At 38.6% G+C, this 23,176-nt stretch overlaps 1 protein-coding gene across 3 annotated transcripts in view; it reads right to left on the bottom strand.

Annotated features, from left to right (window-relative positions):
• The window catches only part of RELN (reelin), a 534,275-nt gene that overhangs the window by 288,772 nt on the left and 222,327 nt on the right, over positions 1-23,176 (bottom strand). For all 3 annotated transcript variants that reach the window (XM_070469617.1, XM_070469611.1, XM_070469614.1), the window contains exon 4: positions 20,717-20,787. In XM_070469617.1, coding sequence (XP_070325718.1) covers positions 20,717-20,787 — 71 coding nt within the window. The remainder of the gene's footprint in view (positions 1-20,716; positions 20,788-23,176) is intronic.

Below are 23,176 nucleotides of genomic sequence, written 5' to 3'. Positions count from 1 at the left end.
TGCAGGTCAGGAAGCAACAGTTAGAACTGGACATGGAACAACAGGCTGGTTCCAAATAGGAAAGGAGTACGTCAAGGCTGTATATTGTCACCCTGCTTATTTAACTTATATGTAGAGTACATCATGAGAAATGCTGGGCTGGATGAAGCACAAGCTGGAATCAAGACTGCTGGGAGAAATATCAATAACCTCAGATATGCAGATGACACCAACCTTATGGCAGAAAGCAAAGAAGAACTAGAGAGCCTCTTAATGAAAGTGAAGAAGAAGAGTGAAAAAGTTGGCTTAAAGCTCAACATTCAGAAAACTAAGATCATGGCATCTGTTCCCATCAGTTTGTGGCAAATAGATGGGAAAACAGTGGAAACAGTGACAGACTTTATTTTTCTGGGCTCCAAAATCACTGCAGATGGTGATTGCAGCCATGAAATTAAGAGACGTTTACTCCTTGGAAGAAAAGTTATGACCAACCTAGACAGCATATTAAAAAGCAGAGACATTACTTTGCCACAAAGGTCCATCTAATCAAGGCTACAATTTTTCCAGTAGTCATGTATGGATGTGAGTGTTGGACTATAAAGAAAGCTGAGCACTGAAGAATTGTTGCTTTTGAACTGTGGTGTTGGAGAAGGCTCTTGAGAGTCCCTTGAACTGCAAGGAGATCCAACCAGTCCATCCTAAAGGAAATCAGTCCTGAGTATTCATTGGAAGGACTGATGTTGAAGCTGAAACTCTAATACTTTGGCCACCTGATGCGAAGACTGACTCATTTGAAAAGACCCTGATGTTGGGAAAGACTGAAGGTGGGAGGGAAGGGGATGACAGAGGATGAGACGGTTGGATGGCATCATTGACTCAATGGACATGAGTTTGAGTAAACTCCGGGAGTTGGTGATGGACAGGGAGGTCTGACGTGCTGCAGTCCATGGGGTTGCAAAGAGTCGGACATGACTGAGTGACTGAACTGAACTGAAATGAAACAGGAAGCAACTGATATCATTTGGGTCTTGGAGCTCACAGCCATGCTTCTCTTAACTGCATTCTAACAGCTTAAATCTTTGGGTGTTTTTAGTAAATATCATAAACATGGATCATTATATAGTTTCCCAATATTAAAGGAAAAATTATTCCTAACATCAATTCAATTTGTCCAAGAGACAAATTACATGCTGAAAGAAAAGCTTCATTTCTTAAAAGGATTTCTGTGTTTACTCTCTTTCAAAAGTTGAGGCCACCAGCAACTAATGAGATCACAGTGGCCTAGAATAAACACATTAGAAAGAATGGGGTTGCATTTAATTCCTCCAAAAGCTGTTCTTTTCACAAGTGTTTTTCTTTCAAATGACTTATTTTGAGAAGGAAAATTTTGAGTAACCATGTGACTCCGAAATATTTTTCAGTCAACATGTTCAATAAATTATTTACTGCAAAGGATGGCAATTTCAGTATGGTGGGAAGAAAAATAAAGGGTTGTCTGAAAATGAATTGAGTGAGTGGTTAATGAACTTTGTGTTAATATCATTGATTATTTTTTAAAATTTTTGAATCATTGTATATCCTTGCCTCCTTTGTCGAAGATAAAGTGTCCATAGGTTTGTGGATTTATCTCTGGGCTTTCTATTCTGTTCCATTGATCTATATTTCTGTCTTTGTGCCAGTACCATACTGTCTTGATGACTGTGGCTTTGTAGTAGAGTCTGAAGTCAGGCAGGTTGATTCCTCCAGTTTCATTCTTCTTTCTCAAGATTGCTTTGGCTATTCAAGGTTTTTTTGTATTTCCATACAAATTGTGAAATTATTGTTCTAGTTCTGTGAAAAATACCATCAACCACTTGTAAAAGAATGAAACTAGAACACTTTCTAACACCATACACAAAAATAAACTCAAAATGGATTAAAGATCTAAATGTAAGACCAGAAACTATAAAACTCCTAGAGGAGAACATAGGGCAAAACACTCTCCGACATAAATCACAGCAGGATCCTCTATGACCCACCTCCCAGAATATTGGAAATAAAAGCAAAAATAAACAAATGGGACCTAATGAAACTTAAAAGCTTTTGCACAACAAAGGAAACTATAAGCAAGGTGAAAAGACAGCCCTCAGATTGGGAGAAAATAATAGCAAAAGAAGCAACAAAGGATTAATGTCAAAAATATACAAGCAACTCCTCCAGCTCAACTCCAGAAAAATAAATGACCCAATCAAAAAATGGGCCAAAGAACTAAACAGACGTTTCTCCAAAGAAGACATACAGATGGCTAACAAACACATGAAAAGATGCTCAACATCACTCATTATCAGAGAAATGCAAATCAAAACCACAATGAGGTACCATTACACGCCAGTCAGGATGGCTGCTATCCAAAAGCCTACAAGCAATAAATGCTGGAGAGAGTGTGGAGAAAAGGGAACCCTCTTACACTGTTGGTGGGAATGCAAACTAGTACAGCCACTATGGAGAACAGTGTGGAGATTTCTTAAAAAACTGGAAATATGACCTAGCAATCCCACTTCTGGGCATACACACTGAGGAAACCAGATCTGAAAGAGACACATGCACTCCAATGTTCATCACAGCACTGTTTTATAATAGCCAGGACATGGAAGCAACCTAGATGCCCATCAGCAGACGAATGGATGAGAAAGCTGTGGTACATATACACCATGGAATATTACTCAGCCATTAAAAAGAATTCATTTGAATCAGTTCTAATGAGATGGATGAAACTGGAGCCCAGTATACAGAGTGAAGTAAGCCAGAAAGATAAAGACCATTACAGTATACTAATGCATATATATGGAATTTAGAAAGATAGTAATGATAACCCTATATGCAAAACAGAAAAAGAGACACAGATGTACAGAACAGACTTTTGGACTCTGTAGGAGAAGGCGAGGGTGGGATGTTTCGAGAGAACAGCATGTATATTATCTAGGGTGAAACAGATCACCAGCCCAGGTGGGATGCATGAGACAAGTACTCAGGCCTGGTGCACTGGGAAGACCCAGAGGAATCGGGTGGAGAGGGAGGTGGGAGGGGGGATCGGGATGGGGAATACATGTAACTCCATGGCTGATTCATGTCAATGTATGACAAAACCCACTGCAATGCTGTGAAGTAATTAGCCTCCAACTAATAAAAATAAATGAAAAAAAAACATCTTTGAATCAGGCAAGCACTATCCAGATGATGCTAGGAATTTTTTACAAATACAGGTATTAGGTTATGGGAACTATAGCTCCTGAATCATTTTAGAATTCAAAGGCCCTAGGTAGTTTTGCCTCAGGTATCTCTTCACCTAATTTGAAATTCAAATGTATGAAACTTCCAAAGCTAAATATGACAAATTAGACATGGTCTGTGAAGTTACCATTTAATGAGCTATGAACCTAGACTTTCATCTCCCCAGGAATAATTTCTTTATTACTTTTTTGTATTTTATTGCAATAAAGCACCATTTGACCTTCAAGTATGATAATTAAGCTTCCAAAAATGTTATAAATTTAGAGTGAAAATAGTTCTCTGTATATTCAGGAATATACTTATGATCAGTATAAAAGATTACTTAATATTTAAAGACAGTTAAATTATACACAGAATCAGCAATATTAGAAAGCATTTTTCTCTTCCCTTCCTCTCCTATTTCCCATCTCAATTTGATTTGTGTCTCACAACAATTTATCATCACTCATATTCTAAAATATATGAAATAGGAGCAAAACTAAAAAATATTTTTGTAACCTACAACTGGGGAACAGAGAACTCTTTCAGTAAGACTTCTAGGAGCTGTCAATAATGGGATCTTATACACTAAAATCTGTGACTCATTGTCTTGCTTTACCTTTCCTGGGGGTAGATACTCATGTACTTTCTCATATACTTGGCTTATGATACGAAAAAGGTTTTAAGTGAAAAATCAGAATGTAGAACAATGCAACATCTGAATCGCTGGTGAATTGCTATTTTTTAAAAATACTACTACTATGTAATAATTTTTTAAAAATCTTAGATCTTGTATACCCATGGCTGATTCATGTCGATGTATGGCAAAAACCGCTACAATATTGTCAAGTAATCAGCCTCCAATTAAAATAAATTAATTAATTAAAAAAATCTTAGATCTTTGAGAACTTTAAGAGATGAAGTTCATAGATGGGGCAGAGGACAGGAAGTGCAACTATAAAGCGACCTTTAGCCTGACAATATATGGCCTTTAAATAATGTTCAGGGGGGGCAGAAAAATCATTAGAATCACCATCGTCCAATAATAATAATAATAATAATAATAATAATAATAATAACAATAACAACAATACTAATATCACTAAATAAGAAGAACAGAAACAAGAAGAAACCTTCTTGCTACTGTTAGTAGAAATTTGTTAGAGGTCTCTTGATATCTATTCTTCCCTTCTGTATTTCCACTGGACAGCAGCCCCCAGTTAAAGGTATATTTGATAGTGTCCCCTGCAGCTTCTGTGACAAAGGAATTAAGTTCTGTTTGTCGGAAGGTGAACAGAAGTGATGCGGGACACTTTCAGAGCTGCGTCATGCCCTTCAAAGGAGTGGGCATGCTTCTTGACCCTCTACCCATCATGCTGTGAGGACATGGTCCCTGGATATGGAAGCTATGTGCTGTATACACAGAGAGCCACTCCACCAGCCCTGGACCATCTACCTCCAGATTGCTTTATTACGGAGAAATAAATACACTTGTAGCCATTTATGCCACCTGCAGTTTAAGCATATGCCAAAGAAGCTTAGTCTATATTCTAACTAAAAGAGTTATTTCTTGTGGGCTGGGGAATGTGTCCTTTTTGGAAAGGGTATCCTCAAAGGTCTGTCTAGTCAAGCTATGGTTTTCCCAGTAGTCATGTATGAATGTGAGAGTTGAACCATAAAGAAAGCTGAGCACCGAAGAATTGGTGCTTTTGAACTGTGGTGTTGGAGAAGACTCCTGAGAGTCTCTTGGACTGCAAGGAGTTCAAACCAGTCAATCCTAAAGGAAACCAATCCTGAATATTCATTGGAAGGATTGATGCTGAAGCTGAAAATCCAATACTTTGGCCACCTGATGCCAAGAACTGACTCCTTGGAAAACACCCTGATGCTGCGAAAGATTGAAGGCAGGAGGAGAAGAGCACAACAGAGGATAAGATGTTTGGATGCCATCACCAACTCAATTGACATGAGTTTGAGCAAGCTCAGGGGGTTGGTGATAGACAGAAAAGCCTGCCGTGCTGCAGTCCCTGGGTCACCAAGAGTCAGACACGACTGAGGGACTGAACTGAACTGATCCTCTCTATATCTCAGACATAATCCTAAAGGCCAAAATGGAAATTAGAGTTGACAAGACTGTGAGCTCCTGTGAGCAGAGACTCAATTTGTATATCTCTGCAACCCCATGCTTACCAATGTATGGCACACAGCTGCTCCAAAAACGTTAGAAGATTGGTTATGGATAACATCAGTAAGATATTATTGCTCAAACTGTTGCTGTTAGAAACTTCTAATGTTCTCCTCTGTTCCCTTCCCTCTTAGTTACTTACTTGTACAAATGTCAGTGTCTTCATTTTACCTTTTCACTTTTCTTTATGTAGCTAAGGATAAATTGTACAACTCACTTTTTATAAAATAGATGTAAGGCAGCTAACAAAGAAAGGCAATCAAACAAGACAGTAACATGGAGAAAGGTAATATCAAATCAGGACAGGAAAAATACATTCAGTGGAGATAAATATGCAAGATGCATACTCTGATGTCTTAAGTTTGGTTCTGAAACTGAAAAGTTACATAAGTTGAAGAGTTTATACAAGAAAAGCACACACATTGCTCAGAACTGGGGTGACTATTTCACATATAGAGACTTAAAAGAAGTTTCTCCTGTGGCTTCTTAGAAAGGATACACTGTGCAACGCAATGAACATCATTTAAAATAATAGTCATCCAACCGTGAACTGAGTAGGGCGATTCCTAATAAAGTCCAAAATGCAATGCAAAGAAGTGCACAATGTTTAAGTACAATTGTAAAAACCGTTCTGGGGATATAGGAGATGAATGTCGGCTGGCAATTAAAGAAATAAAAGTAATCAGACAATCTGGGAAAGCTACACCTGTTCTATATGGGTCATTCATTCCTTCAGCTAATCTCTGAGTACTGACTAAGTGCCAGACACTGTGTCAGATTCTAGGAATGTAAAAATGACCCAATATCTGCTTGACCAAGGGTTTCAAAGTGCAGGAGGAAATACATGTAGAAATTAACACATGACAATGCAATAAGGTAAACTAACTTTAATTCATAAGTATAAGATGGATTAGGGATAAAAATAAAAATGATGAAGGAGGAGAGATTTAAACTGGATCTTTAAGGATGAGTGCAACTTCATCAGTAATATGAGAAGCGGATTCTGGGGAAAGAAACTGGCTTAGACAGGATGGCTTGTTTGGTTAAGGCTAAAGTAGAGAGTTTGCTTTTAGGTGAGGGTGGGGAGGATGAAGAGAGCATACATGCAAAGATGAGGTTGGAAAGAGAGGTAGGGTCAGATCATGTAGGGCCTTGAAAGCAGGTTCAACACAGCAAATGGAGGCAGTTACAGGAATTGATGCTGGAAGGAAAAAATTAGGTTTTTATTGAAAAATACTTTCATAGATGTATGGAAGACTTGAACCAAAGATTAGCTATAGGTACACAAAGAAAAGAATTGGTTTAAGAGATATTAAAAAGATAAAATAACTTGGTCTTAGACACATTAAGTGTACACATGGATGAAAGAATGAGGAAAGAAATATTACTTAGGTCTCTGTTTAGTGACTGGGTTGAATATGTCACTGACCAGAATGCAATAAAGGAGACCAATTTGGAGGAAATGTCAAATTCATTTTAGTATATACTGAGTTCAAGATATCTATGGAATCCAAATGTCAGTGTCTAGTAAGAATAACAATGTGTGCGTGTATGCTAAGTCACTTTGGTCGTGTCTAACTGTTCAGGACACTATCGACTGTAGTCTACCAGGCTCCTCTGTCCATGGGATTCTCCAGGCAAGAATACTGGAGTGAGTAGACACACCTTCCCCTAAGGGATCTCCCCACCAAGGGATCAAACCGCAGTCTCTTAAGCCTCCTGCACTGGCAGGCGGGTTCTTTACTGCTAGCGCCACCTGGGAAGCTCAACAATAATAACAATCAGTCAGTTCAGTCGCTCAGTCGGGTCTGACTCTTTGTGACCCCATGAACTGCAACACGCCAGGCCTCCCTGTCCATCACCAACTCCCGAAGTCCACCCAAACCCATGTCCATTGAGTCGGTGATGTCATCCAACCACCTCATCCTCTGTCGTCCCCTTCTCCTCCTGCCCTCAATCTTTCCCAGCATCAGGGTCTTTTCAAATGAGTCAGCTCTTCCCATCAGGTGACCAAAGTACTGGAGTTTCAGCTTTAGCATCAGTCCTTCCAATGAACACCCAGGACTGATCTCCTTTAGGATGGACTGGTTGGATCTCCTTGCAGTCCAAGGGACTCTCTAGAGTCTTCTCCAACACCACAGTTCAAAAGCATCAATTCTTCGGCACTCATCTTTCTTTATAGTCCAACTCTCACATCCATACACGACCACTGGAAAAACCATAGCCTTGACTGGATGGACCTTTGTTGACAAAGTAATGTCTCAGCTTTTTAATATGCTGTCTAGGTTGGTCATAACTTTCCTTCCAAGGAGTAACCATCTTTTAATTTCATGGCTGCAATCACCATCTGCAGTGATTTTGGAGCCCAGAAAAATAAAGTCAGCCACTGTTTCCATTGTTTTCCCATCTATTTGCCATGAACTGATGGGACCAGATGCCATGATCTTAATTTTCTGAACGGTGAACAATAACAATAGCCAAAATTTACAGAGTATTTACATGCTAGCCAGTGTGCTATGCACATCTTTACTGCATTTAATTCTCACAACTTCACTATGTTTCTTCTGGACATAGAATATTGTACCAGGATCTTGGGAATGGTATGGGATGACCAAAAATGTAGGTACTATTATTTTCTCTATTTTACAGTTAGGGACTCAAAGCTTTGAAAGATTAGAAAGTACCAAATTAGAAATTGGAACCCAGGGTACATAGTGACAAACTCTGTTCTCTCAACCACTTTGTGTTACAGACTCTCTGAGTAAGCACCAGGCAAATGCATAGAGCTCAGAAGATGAAAATCACAGGTGTGAGTGAGATTATCAGTGACAATATAAAAAAGTCTAAAATAAGTCACTAGACAGACCACTCCCAACTCCAGAATATATCCATGGGAAGTTTGATAACTCATTAAGGAAACTGAGAAGGAGCAAGGAAGTCAGGTAGGGTGAAGATCAAATTCCTTTGGATTGGTTCGCACCTACCGGGTTATTGATGACCTAGAGGATGACTGTTACCACAGAGAGTTGGCAGGAGAGATCAGGTGGCACAGTTAGCAGGAAAGCCTGAGAGCACACACTACCCTTTCAGGAAGCTAGAGTGTGAGAAAGAATGATGGTCAGAGGAGTACTTGCATTTAGACAGAGAATCCTGCTCAGAGCAGCAGTGGCTTTGTCCTTTGTTTAAACACTGAGGAGGAGGGGATGGTGAAGAGGAAAAGGCTGACAAGATGGGAAAGAGACGGCAAAACTGTTGACTCAGGTCTCAGAGGAGAAGGGGGAATGCCATTCCACTGAGTTTATGTTTTTTCTGTAAATGTGTTTTGGTCTTTCTCTTCTATATTTGGACTAATAATATCTATATTATAAGCTATTTATGAACAGGATGTGAAACTGCCTTATATTGCCACTCAATTCTCATGCGTCTGGTATAATGTTCCACATATGTCCATAGGGGACACAGAATAATGTGCATGAATTAATATTAATGAATTCCAATGCTTACAAATAAAATTATGAGAATATGTATTGATGGTTACATTAAACAATTAAAAATAAGGTTGGATTAATAAGTTATATGAAATAATATTTCACAAGAGCTAAAATAAAGTTGTAATTTATATGTGTTTACAACAGCTTTGCTCTCTCCTAAAGATTATATATATCGAATCCTAGTTTTTTCCTTCAAAATATGGGGGACTCTAGCAGATTATATAGCAGCTTGAGTAGAAAGTGTATTTCTGTAGGCATCCAAAAGAACTCAATGTCAAATTCTTCTCGGGCATAAATCTTGATATTTTGACTTTGGACTAGATAAAGCTGTCAAGAGGGAATGTATATAGCCCTGAGAACTGAAAAGAAGGTTGTTTAAATCTATGTTCAATCATCTTAGCATAAACAGCATCAGCCCAAAACACCATTCTTCAGGAAATTAAAAAAGGAGTCAGACCCACCTAGAGCCAGTAGCAAGGAATTTTACTGTGGCCCCAATGAGTTCTCTCTTCATCATTCCCTTAATCTTGTCTGTTGTCAGGATCACTTAGGGACACATTTTGCCAGCCAATGCCCCAGGAGGATATCAGTTCTTTCCCCTATTGGGTAGTTTGTAAGACCTTGAAGAAAGACTGGGGGATCCTGTATGATTTTACAGAGCATCCTAATTCAGTTCTCTTCATTTGTAAATTACAAAATGCAGAATCTCAGGAATAGCAGTTGGAACTGCTAAACTGAAATGTAAACTACAAAATAGCCATGGGGAAAACAGATGTCTTTAACTAGCAGAAGTTTTATCACTGGGCACATTCAAGTGAAATACATCATTCATTACTTTTCACTTATGAATTTCATGCATATGGCAAAACTCAATCCTGACTATTAGTCAATTTTTACTTGTTTTGTCTGAATTAATAAAAAAAAATTGCATTTGAAGATACTGGAAGGGCATTTAGTAATATAAGTTACTGAGCACTCAAGGATAGCCAATGGAAAATTTCAGTAGATCTGACCTACAATTCATATAATATTTGGGTATAAAAGGTATTCTTTTTTCCTCAGCTTTACTGAGATATAATTGATAAATAAAAATTGCATATATTAAGAAATACAACTCGATGCTTTGACGTATATACATATTCATCTTAAAATAATTACCACAATCAAACTAAGGAACATAACCATCACCTCACATTGAGAGGTTAAAAGAATTACCTCATTCACTTTATAGACTTACTTACTGAACTTTTTAATCTTCTCTATTTCACAGTTTAAATAAACTTTAGCCAATTCTTACTAAAAAAGATTAAAGAATTCCTGAGTTCAGGTCTGAATGAAATAAATACACGTGTGCCCACCACCATGATTCAATGGCCCTCAGAGAATGTAGTCACACTTTCTACCCCTCACTGTTCTGAGGGTGATGAACAGCAGAAAAACTGCTGTGCCTGGCAGAAGGTAGCCAAGGTTTACTGCTCGAACTGTAAGCCTGACCCCTTTCCTCCTGACATAAAACATTTGCCTTTGGTTACATCCACTTCCATCAACCCAACAACAGAGAATTCCAGCATGGTTTATAAATGGCATGCACCCTTTGGGGGCATGAGAAGGCACGATTACTGGAGGCCGTTAAGTCTGCCATCTGGCCTTGCTAAATAATCGATGTGTATGTTTGAAGAGGCTATGCCAAGAAGCACACAGGCCAATGAATATACATACACACTGTAATCTCCCTGACCCCGCCTCCACCGTGATCTGTGTTCACGGCTGGATCAGCAGTGACCATGCTGATATACTCATATCCCCTTCACACTTGCCACTTTTGTTTCACAAGGGCTCAAAAGTGTGTGTTCTCTTCTAGGTGTTCAGGGAATTAAGGCAGCAGTAGCAGTCTTGTTTTTTTGAAGTAGTGCCTCCCAAGGGTTTTTAATGTTGGATTTTTTAAATTTAAGAATCTATTTGGTAAAACAGAACCAACCTTGAGGCCAGCCAGAGATCTGGATTCTAACCCTGCCACTTATGGGTTTCTCATGTGGCTCCAGTGGTAAAGAACCAGCCTGTCAATGCAGGAGCCACAAGAGACTCAGGTTCAATTCCTGGGTCAGAAAGATCCCCTGGAGGAGGGCATGGCAACCCACTCCAGTATTCTTGCCTGAAGAACAGAGGAACCTGATAGGTTACAATACATAGGGTCACAGAGTCGGACACAACTGAAGCCACATAACACTGCACATAACACAACACATGCCACTTATAAGTGGTATACAGTTTGTGAAGTTAACTTTCCTGGCTTCATTGCTAATCTACACATAAGGCAACTAGAGATCCAGGATCAAGAGTGTAAATTCAAATATTATTCCTCAATCCCAGTCTGTATATAAGACATTCATTAATATTTTCAGCAGACTCTTTCTGTATGACTCTGAGGGGTATGAATTAGGTCTGTAGCAGCTCTTTGTAGACTCTTTGATAGTAATTTCTGCAAAATACTGATTTCTTCTATTTCCTTTCAGGTTTTCAGTCAATTCTGAAATGGTCTAAATGTTTTGCTTTGATCACCTCTAAGAGTAGTTCACAGTGAAAATAAATAGTGACAGACTTCAGAAAAGAAAATAAACAGTGACAGATTTTATTTTCTGGGCTCCAGAATCACTGCAGATGGTGACTGTAGCCATGAAATTAACAGACGCTTGCTCCTTGGAAGAAAAGCTATGACTAAACTAGAAAGCATATTAAAAAGCAGAGACATTACTTTGCCAACAAAGGTCTGTGTAGTCAAGGCTATGATTTTTCCAGTGTCATGTATAGATGTGAGTTGGACCATAAAGAAAGCTGCGCACCAAGACAATACAAACATATGTTGGGATCTTCGCTGTATGATTTTTTCATTGTCAACTGTTAGCTACCTAAGCAACCTTATATACTGAAAAGATTTGCTCATGAAAGTAACTGAATTTGCAGTAATGCAGAAAAAAACTATTATACAGCTATTTCTGAGTTGATTTTGCTGTGAAATCCATTTTTTTCCATTTTCAAATACTCGAAAAATTCAACTCTCAGCCATATAATCATATTTTGGTTAATATCTGACCTCACAAGGTTTTACACACTTCATGATGACATATAAAAGCTTTACTCTTTCCAGAGTAAAACAAGATAAATCTTTGCATATGTTTTGAAGTTACTAAGACAGGCAACTGCGTGGATGTCTTTAAAATGCAATTTTACTCAGATTTAAAGTCAAGTCATGAATTTAACTTGATGAAGCAAGTGAAAAGTAAATATCTATGAAAGAAAAAGCTAGCTTAAACTCAACATTCAGAAAACTAAGATCATGGCATCTGGTTCCAATACTTCATGGCAAATAGATGGGGAAACAATGGAAATAGTGACAGACTTTATTTTTTTGACTCATTTGAAAAGACCCTGATGCTGGGAAAGATTGAAGGCAGGAGGAGAAGGGGACGACAGAGGATGAATGTTTGGATGGCATCACTGACTCAGTGCATATGAATTTGTGCAAGCTCTGGGAGTTGGTGATGGACAGGGAAGCCAGCGTGCTACAGTCCATGGGGTCACAAAGAGTCAGACACGACCGAACGACTGAACTGAGATGAGACTGAGAATTGTAGTTAACAAAACACTACCGTATCTGTCTTTAAAATCACCTAATGACATTTTTGGACAATTTCGCAGATATCTTCTTGGTCTTTGCTATAATGTTATCTCCTTAGTGAGGACTGCCTGACCTACCTGCCACCCTATTTAAAATTGTAGGCTGCCTTTCTCCCCTCCACCCAACTCTGTTATCTTACCCTGCCCTATTTTTAGGTCTTCTTATTTTTCCCTATAGCACTTGCTACTTTCTAACACAGTGTCACATTTACTCGTTTATTATATTGTTGTTGTTCAGTCGCTAAGTCACGTCCAACTTTTTGTGGACTGCAGCATGCTAGGCTCCTCTGTTCTTCACAATATCCTGGAGTTTGCAATGAACACTGATGGACTGATACTTTCTAATTGTGATGCTGGAGGAGACTCTTGAGAGTCCCTTGTACTGCAAGGAGACCAAACCAGTCAATCCTAAAGGACATCAACACTGAATATTTATGGAAGGATTGATGCTGGAGCTGAAGCTCCAATACTTTGGCCACCTGATGTTAAAAGCGGACTCATTGGAAAAGACACTAATGCTGAGAAAGATTGAAGACAACAGGAGGATGGGGTGGCAGAGGATGAGATGATTAGACAGCAAGTCTGTGATCCATGAAGGGGGCATTTATTATATCTCATGTTAACTGTCTATCCTCTCCACAACAATGTAGGCTTTAGTAAAGCAGGGATCTTTGCTCTGTTCACTATTATATCCCAAGATTTAGCTTAGTTTGGTATATAGTAGGCATTCAATAATCCTTGTTGAGTATTGAATGTTAAATGGATTCCCTGCTTTATATTCTACTGCTGGTGAATGAATCTAAGCATCTTCCACTTTCCAAAACACTTGGGAGTATACAACCTGCCACCTGCCCACCCCCAGCCCAGACTGGAAATGAGAAAACCCTGCTTCCTCATCTGCACTACAACTGTCAGCAGAATTCAACTGGATAGGTGCTTATAATTACTTAGGACCCTGGGATTCAAGGTAAAGACATAAAATCCCCAAACTTGGTTTATGTCCAAGAGCATTCAGAGGACTCATTAGTTTTTAGATGAAAATCTGTGAACAGTTTTCAGATTTCTTAGTGCAACAATTCATAATTTCAACCCAAGGTCAGTATAAGGAACACTGCTTTGGTAATAGCCACACTGCCTCATGGTGCTTTATAGCAAAAGTTCAAAGTTAAAGATTTTTTTCAGGAGAGACAGATTTTTCAAATGTATAAAATATAAGGTCAGCAAACATTTAGAGAGTGTCTTCTTTATGCCAAGCATTGTTAGATATTAAGAAAAACAAAAAGTTAAGTCATGGTTGCTGGATTTAGGAAGCTTCAAGTAAGGGTGAGGAGACAGACTTGAGTATTTAAACAAATAATCATGACAACATGGACCAATCACATTATGAGAGTCAGGAAAGACCTCACAGAAGAAGAGACACGGGAGTTATAATTCAGAATTTTCTTCAGTTCCTAGAAATGATATTTTCCACCCGCCTCAACAGTTTTCCCCTTCCTTCATAAGGATAACCTTATATTTGTTATTTTGGCAATAAATACTACAACCTGAATAATACTAAAACTCACTATAAAAAATAGAAAATGCAGATAACTTCGAAGGAAAAAAAATAAACATCTGTAATCTCACCATACTTATCTACTTAGTCTTTTTATTACCTACTGGCTGACCCTGGATACAATTTTGTTCCAGCAAGACGCCTTCCCTTCTCATTTACTGAGCTGGTGTTTTGTGCCAGAGATTCTAGAGAGTGTGGTAACACAAAACCTGGATCTAGACCTACTTCTCTGATTCAAAAATCCTCATAAAGCCTAAACCCAAAAGACAATGACCGCCTATTAGCATCATCCTCCCCCAGGCCTCAAGAAAGGACGAGCAGCCCTTGACATCCAGAAGCTGGCCCGGCACTCACGGTTGGGCCGCGGTGCTCTTCTGGCAAACAGAACAAGCTCACAGAACATCAGCTTCAGACAAAGCCACTCTGTAATCACGGCAGGTCAAGACACACACAGGACCATTCTGTAATCATCCCTGAATATGAGCACAACCAGAACGCTGTCCAACTCACAATATACCGTGCGTCCCTCTCTCCTGGCTGATAGAAGTGACTGCTGCTTCTTTATCAATTACAGCCCTAGCCTGACCCTGCTCTGCTTTCCCTTTGGAAAAGACTTATTGAGATCCTCAACCACAGAATACACCTACTTGCTGATAATATCCAATTCAGAGCAAAGCTCTTTCTCTTTAAACTTGAACCAAAATCATAAAATATAGGCCCAAGTAATCATAATGATTGCTTTCATAATTTTCCAATCATGCTGTTGTTGTTGTTTCATCGCTCATTCGTGTCTGAGTGTCTGACTCTTTGCAACCCCATGGACTGCAGCACGCTAGGCCTCCCTCTCCTTCACTATCTCTCGACGTTTGCTCAAACTCATGCCTATTTAGTCAGTGATGCCATCCAACCATCTCATCCTCTGTTGCCCCCTTCTCCTGCCTTCAGTATTTCCCAGCATCAGGGGCTTTTCCAAAGAGTCAGCTCTTCACATCAGGTGGCCAAAGTATTGGAGCTTCAGCTTCAGCATCAGTCTTTCCAATGAATATTCAGGACTGATTTCCTTTAGGGTTGACTGGTTTGATTTCTTTGCAGTCCAAGGGACTCTCAAGAGTCTTCTCCAACACCACAGTTTGAAAGTATCAATTCTTCAGCGCTAAACTTTCCTTATGGTCCAACTCTCACATCCATACATGACTACTGGAAAAAAACATAGCTTTGACTATACAGACTTTTGTCGCTGAAGTGGTATCTCTGCTTTTTAATATGCTGTCTAGGTTTTCATAGTTTTTTGCCCTAAGGAGCAAGCATCTTTTAATTTCATGGCTGCAGTCACTGTCTGCAGTGATTTTGGAGACCAAGAAAATAAAGTCTGTCAGTGCTACCATTCCCCCCCATCTATTTGCCATGAAGTGATGGGACTGGATGCCATGATCTTAGTTTTCTGAATGTTGAGTTTCAGAATGACAGATTTTTTACTCTTCTCTTTCACCTTCATCAAGAGGCTTTTTAATTCCTCTTGCTATCTGCCATTTGGGTGGTGTCATCTGCATATCTGCCTTCTCCTATTCTGGAATGAGTACTAAAGCCAATTTGTTCAACTCTAGGTGTGCTCCTGTTGGGTCTCTCTCTACAAGGCAGTGAAAGTCTTACAAGGCAGTGAAAGTCTGTAAATACTGTCTGAAAGAGACAGAGAGAGAAAGAGACAGAGACAAAGAGAGAATCCATCTTTCCCTTGAACCTGCTTTCCACTTCAGTGGCCTTTCTCTCCTTTCCTTTAATACTAGATTTTTTCAAAGCCTCAACTGTATTTTTATTTATTTCAGGCAAGTCTTTATTGTGGCCCCTGCTACAGCAGGAGGGAGCAAGAACAAGTAATAGCTTCCCTTGTCAAAGCCTCAAATTTAAAAATGTTTCACATTTACTTCTCAACTCACAACAGTTTGTCTTCCCTTGACTGTCTGACTCCAAAGCTCAGGCAAGAGCTTTCCAAGCAACCAGGCTGCCTCGTGTGGTCTGGCCACTCTCGAAACCATCCTCACATTAAATTGCCAATGACTTGTTGATTGAAAATTTCTAAAGTTTCTTTCTTGTTCTCCTCTCCATTCTTTTGGAAGCTTCTGTCCCTTTTGAATGCCTCTCCCATGTTGAAATGTTTTCCCCAGTACCCCCATTTCTGAAGCTTGCTTCTTCTCCAGAATTCTTTCTTTCTCCTGCTCCTGCAATCCCTAACATTCCTCTTCCTCCCTTCTCTGGGGAACTCCCGGGATGAGTACATTGCCTCCTCAGCACCCATATGCTGGTGGCTCTCCAGCCTGCCTCCCTACTCAGCAGGCTGCTGGAGAGCCCCGGGGGTAGGGAAAGTAGCTCCTCAGAGCCAATACGTTGAGGCCCAATCTCACTTTACTTCAGCTGTTCATTCATTCAGTAACATTTATTGGGTGCCCACTATCCACTGGACATTGTGGAAGGCTTTAGAGATTCAGCAGGCTTCCTTTGTGGCTCAGCTGGTAAAGAATCTGCCTGTAATGCAGAAGACATGGGTTTGATCCCTGGGTTGGGAAGATCCCCTAGAGCAGGGAAAGGCTACCCACTCCAGTATTCTGGCCTGGAGAATTTGATGGACTGTACAGTCCATGGGGTCACAAAGAGTTGGACACGACTGAGCAATTTTCACTTTCACTTTTTAGAGACTCAGTAATAAAGAGCCCAGTTCTTACCCTCAAGGAGCTTATAGCTAACAACAGACAAGGCATGTGTGCTAATGTTCTTATTACAGTATTAAATATCACTAATCAAATGAATGAATGCATGCTTAAGAGACTTCTACTATCATGGGATATTGGCCAAACTGCCTGGACTCTAATGTCAGCTCAATCAGTTTCTAATGGTGAGATCTTAGCCAAGTTATTCTCACTGTATCTTTGCTTCCTCGTCAGTCAAATGCAGGTAATAAGAGTTCCTTCTTTAGAGGGTTGCAGTATAAATAAGTCCATGTTTGTGGTGTGCTTAGAGGGCATTATGGCATACAGTAATGCTGACAGGGTTTCCATTTGTATTATTACTGGGCCTTGAGAGTTATGTCACCATGCATAAGTTTGCCAAGACCAGATCGAGGAGGGGCGTAAAAGGGATCTAAGTTTTTTTCTTTCTTTTTTTTTTCAGGAGGAGGTAATACCTAAGCAGGATCTGAAAACTTGAGCTAGACAAAGAAGACAAGAAGATGGAAAATGGTCATTCAGACAAAGAAAACAAAGAGTATAGAGTGCCAATAACATGGGTGATTGGGAGACAGGCATTCCAGGAATTTTAAAGAGAAATGAAAGGATAACAACAAATGAAGCAGGGGAGGAAAACTGAAGCCAGGCTGTCAAGAATTCTTCTTGTACAGGAGCAGGGATTTTCCTTAATGATAAACTATTGCCTCCAATTGAGATACTGAAGGGTTTGAAGCAGAGTAATGATAGAATCCTATTTCCATATTAGCACCTCTGTACTGAGTACAGAGAAAGTGGGAGCAGGGAAAGTAGGGAGGAGGCTAGTACACAATTCCCCAAGGAGGGGATAGGCCCTTATCTAATGGGAAGCAGGAGAGAGAGGGAATCTTCTAATACACTGTCAGTATGTTTTCTGAGTCTTTCATGTTTTGAAAAAATATGCTTGTGAAAGTGAAGGTGTTAGTCGCTCAGTCGCGTGTAACCCTTTGTGACTTCATGGACTATAGCCCATCAGGCTCCTCTGTCCATGGATTTCTCCAGGCAAGAATTCCAGGCAAGAGTGGATTGCCATGCCCTTCTCCAGAGGATCTTCCCAGCCCAGGGATTGACCCTGGGTCTTCAACATAGAAGGCAGATTCTTTACTGTCTGAGTCACCAGGTACAAACTATTATATATATAGGATGGCTAACAATAAGGTCCTTCTGTACAGCACAGGGAAATATATTCAATATCCTGGGATAAACCATAGTGGAAAAGAATATAAGAAAATATATGTGTAACTGAATCACTTTGCCGTATAGCAGAAATTAATACAACATGGTAAATCAGTTGTAAATCAACTCTACTTCAATAAAAAATAGTTAATATGCTTAGCCAGTAATCATCTGGTAATAGCTATACTCATGCTCCACAAAGCAAAATTTGCTTTGTTTAAATTCCTTAATTTAACTGAAATAAAAAAAAAAACTACCAAGTATGTTGGGATTGAAAGATACTGTCCTGTGGTATACAGAGACTGTCATTTTACCCTCTTTAATACTTGGCTATTCCCACCAATGCATAGGAAATTATTACATGTTAAAATTACGTTATTTTATTTGAGGATATAATTAATGTTTCAATCAGAAGTAGATAGGGGCAAAATAAATATATGCTTTATAGCACCAATTATTTCCCTTATTATTCCTGACAGCAGGAAGCCATCATTCTTGTTAGTATTCTTTTCACCGTATCTTGGATGGATTGATATGATTTCAATTGATTAGGTGCTGTTGAAAAGCTCATTGTTTTCCTCTGGTCCTGGGATGAAAGGCATTTTTTAATAATATACCCATCTACCATCATGTAAATTATGGTCAGGCATAACACTACTATATAAGGCACTTTTTTCCTGACTGGTTAAGAATTTTTTCCCACTGATTTTTCTTGTTTTTTTTTTTTTTCATTTCAAATGAATCCAATCCCAACAATTAATGTACAACAGAAGAGGCTCAAAAATCCAAGGCTTAAAGTAAATCAGTTTTTAGACATTGATAAATGTTAATAAAATTAGACCTATCTCTCCTGACTCTATGCAATTTTCTGGACAGAAAGCTGCATAGAAACAGGAGAAGATACATATAATATATATGGTGTTCTATATTTTCAGTAATGTGAATACTTTTATAGTCTGAACAAAGATTTATAGTGTGATAGATTTCTTCAGCCTACTACAAAGGTTATCACACTTCCATTCTCAAAAGTCACAGAATACAAATATGTTCAAACAACCTAAGAACACTGATAATATATCTGCAGCTAGAATTAGAGTTAAATTTTCTAATTTGAGTTATTATATAAACAATCAGAAGTTTTCCAGTAATAGTTATCAAGTATCACATTACTTAGATAAAGCTATATTGGTGATATATATATTGCTACAAATAATAAATAGCACTTTCTTAAGCCTTTCAAAAGCCCACATAATTTTCTTCATTTCGCTCTTAAACCCATTAGAGTCTCTTCAGCAGAGAGATAATTAGTAGAAATTTCATTTAAATTCACTACTGTAATTAGGTTAACAAGTTTCCCCCAAATATCACTCTGTAAACAAAAATTGACAATACGTCCATGATGATGGTGAAATTGGGATGATATATACAAAGACTAGCTTCAAATATATTAATTGTCAGGATGCTTAAATTAAGGAATATATGTATGGCTGAGGAAAAACTTGTATTCAACCTATGAACATTTTTGGAAAGGCTCATATGCTAAGCACTGTGCCAGTTTCTAGGACAGCAAAGAGCACTAAGGCATGGTTCCTATACTCAAGAAACTCAGTCTCTCAAGGATGATATCCATCACTTTTCAGAGGAAAATTCTATGTTAAATAGTAAATACAACAATGAATACAGAAGCAAAGTTGGATAGAAGCTCAAGAGGTAGAGGGAATAAACTTCTGTGGGGGCACAGACCTTGGTATTTATCTTTTCACTGCGTGCACGTGCGTACATTTACATACGTGCCTCTATAAGACTTTGGTGTAAGTCTTTTGTGAGAGTCTGGATGCGTATGAGGCAGTCACAAAGCTTAATGTGACTACTTCTCGTACACCTAATGTACCTAAAATGATGCTGCATCTGAAATTAATAGTGCACATGGTTCAAACAAGTATATGGATGCCATACAATGCTCATCTATAACATAATCAAATATTAAAAGCAATAAACATTTTGACAAAGTTAATAAGAAATTTAAGTAGTAAATTAAGCAGGTTGGTGCTGCTACTGCTAAGTTGCTTCAGTCGTGTCCAACTCTGTGCAACCCCACAGACAGTAGCCCACCAGGCTCCTCCATCCCCAGGATTCTCCAGGCAAGAACACTGGAGTGGGTTGCCATTTCCTTCTCCAATGCATGAAAGTGAAAAGTGAAAGTGAAGTCGCTCAGTTGTGTCCGACTCTTCACAGCCCCAGGGACTATAGCCTACCAGGCTCCTCCGTCTGTGGGATTTTCCAGGCAAGAGTACTGGAGTGGGTTGCCATTTCCTTCTCCAAAATTAAGTAGGTATGTTTCTGTAAAATTCTAAAATTACTAAGATTCATATTTCCAAGACAAATAAATATAATTCATTAAGAAAAAAAAAAACTATGAGAAGAAGATAAATTTCCTGTTGGTTTATTGTGCTCACACTTAGTATCTTCAGAAGTCTACAGATCTTTATTAGTAAGTAGCAACAAGATAATTATTAGATATATTAAGGGGTCAATAACTCCATTTTCAAAGCATATGATCAAGTAATAGCCATGAAATGCTTACTCAGTACATAGGACCTACCATGAATAATTTTGACACAACCAATATGAAGTAGTCAAAGATAATTCTTACCTCCTTGTTCACACAATTGCTGGGCTAAAGCATCTTTGAAGATAATCTGGCCCCTGTGTGTTGCTGTAGCCCTGGAAATGAATAGGAAAAGGTTAACAGAAACCTTGTAATAAGTCTGGTGATAACAATATATTTTTAAACTTTTTAAAACCTTATTTTGAAATGTTACATGGACATGATCTTTTTAAAAATGAGTGCATCTAAACAGAGACGAAAATGAACAATAGAGTCAAGGCATAAACCAAGGCACCTAGGTTGAGAATTATCTTCTGGTTGGTTTTACTTTGTAAAGATGCTCTAACATTTGTGGGCTTATTCTGAAAACTGCAGATGTGAGCAAATCTTGGGTAGGAAGAAAAGCACAGAAAGGATGTTTATTAAAGCTATTCTTCAGGAGACCTTGATATAAAATGTTTTGTAGTACAATAATGATATTAGCACTGGAGGAAGATGCCCGTAATGCACTTTTTTCCGATATCAATAGTTACCATAACACAGAGATTTGAGACCAAGAAATACATTCTTAAGGTTCTTTTTTTTTTTTTTTTTAAAGAAGCCTATTCTGAGCTTTCATAATACAAAGTCTGTTATAATAAAATACACTTTTCCCCCCACTGGGTGTAATTTACCATTTGCAGAAGATGTGCATCTTTTACCTCCTCTAATCAGAGCTGTGCACATGGATTCATGAAAAAAATAACATCCTTGTAGCAGATTTGTTATTCAGTAGCTGTAATAGGAACTGTCTTATTAGAGGAAGAATTATTTATGCTTTATATTTGAAGTGTTTTTTCTTAAACAAGATTTTTTTTTCTTTGGTACACAATCTATTATCTAAACAAATTTAAAACAGGAAATTACGCCTCTTCCTAAGAAATTTGATTTCAGAAAACAATCTATACAAAATCTTTTTAATAACTAAAACACATTAACATTAAATCTCAACTTTAGTCCTAGCCAAAACCAGTCTAGGACAAAAACAATTTGATCCAGCAGTCATTTACTAAAGATGGATTATGTACAAGGCACTGGACTAGGTCACAAAACGCAGTATTTGGCCTCCACATTTCCCCCCATATGTGCATCCCTCAATCGACATCTTGCCCTTTGTCCAGCCCACTAGGGCTAATGGTTCCCAACACCCCCATTCTGGCCTCCAGGTGGATGCATGTTCCTCCTCCATGCTGCAGACCTTACTGATTTCTATCCCCCATTGGACTGTTACTATTGCTAGTGTCAGTCCCCCAGGACCCAAGTCTCTGGAAGTAATCTGAAAAACTAAGCCATGCAGAAGTGTTAATGGGTGATACTGCTCCAAGCTAACATATTTCAGCTGTGACACTGAAAATATTATACTTTAACACACACAAACAATGACACAGTAGTGGGAGTTTTGAATAGTGGGAGAGAGATATAACTGGAGAGAAAAATCACTGGGCAGCCTTCAGCTCCCATCCTATGTGATGTTTGTAAGGGTAGTCAGTCCTTGTTACTGAATATTAATCATTACTGAAACCACAGATAAACAGATATGCCACTCTCCCTATATAGTTACATATATTTATATGGTTTTCATTGCTTTTAGCAAGCTGAAAATGAGATGGACTAAACCAAGGACCAATCCAAGCCACAGACCCATGAATTAATTACAAGCTTTATTTCCAAAGAGAACACAGAAACTTCATTTACCTAAACAAATCTCAATCAAATCAAGAGCTTCCAAGTTCACATATACTTCTGATATCAAAACAGCAATTATAAATGTAGACTTTTAATTGATGTTTACTTTGGAAGGGATATATTTTCTGAAATCACTAACCACCAAGAAAAGTCCTGCAACATACAGTATTTAAATAATCATTCATTTAGTTGTCTTTGGATTATAAGTATATAATATTCCTATGGTAATATTTCTCATTGGTCCACAAACTTAGTTATCATTGTGCCAGTTTACGCACCCATGAACGTGAAGAAGCCAAAGTATTCAAATAAAATTCATGTCACAGAGGTTCTGCCTTTTCACTGGAAATCAGAGATACTGATATATACATTGGTCACTGCACAGCACCCTGTAAATAGTCCGGATCACTTCTTCTACTTATTAGTTCCCTCAGATTTAGAATTTCATTCATGCTCTTACCTTTGCTACTGGGGTTCAATGAATGAAGTTCTAAGAACTATAGAACAATTAAAACTGAATAAATTTTTAGCATCTAGTCAAAATTTCTTTAGCAGTGGTACTCATTCTTCAAACAAATATTACAGAACTATATATGAACAGGGGAGCCCCAGCTTTTGAAGTTGTTGGGTTCCCTCTCTTCAGCTAGCATGCTCCCTAGGGCCCAGTCTCCAAAAGTTCCTGGTGTTCTTCCCTGGAATACTTGGGGATTTGAAGTAGAAAAGTTTGAAAAGCACTGAACTAGTCTGACTCTTGACAAGAAACAGATGCCCAGGGCGCAC

The sequence above is a fragment of the Odocoileus virginianus genome, chromosome 1 (genome assembly GCF_023699985.2).
Source record: "Odocoileus virginianus isolate 20LAN1187 ecotype Illinois chromosome 1, Ovbor_1.2, whole genome shotgun sequence".
Classification (NCBI taxonomy): Eukaryota; Metazoa; Chordata; class Mammalia; order Artiodactyla; family Cervidae; genus Odocoileus; species Odocoileus virginianus.
Note: the sequence above shows the minus strand (reverse complement) of the source record. Positions and strands in the feature narration are given on the sequence as shown.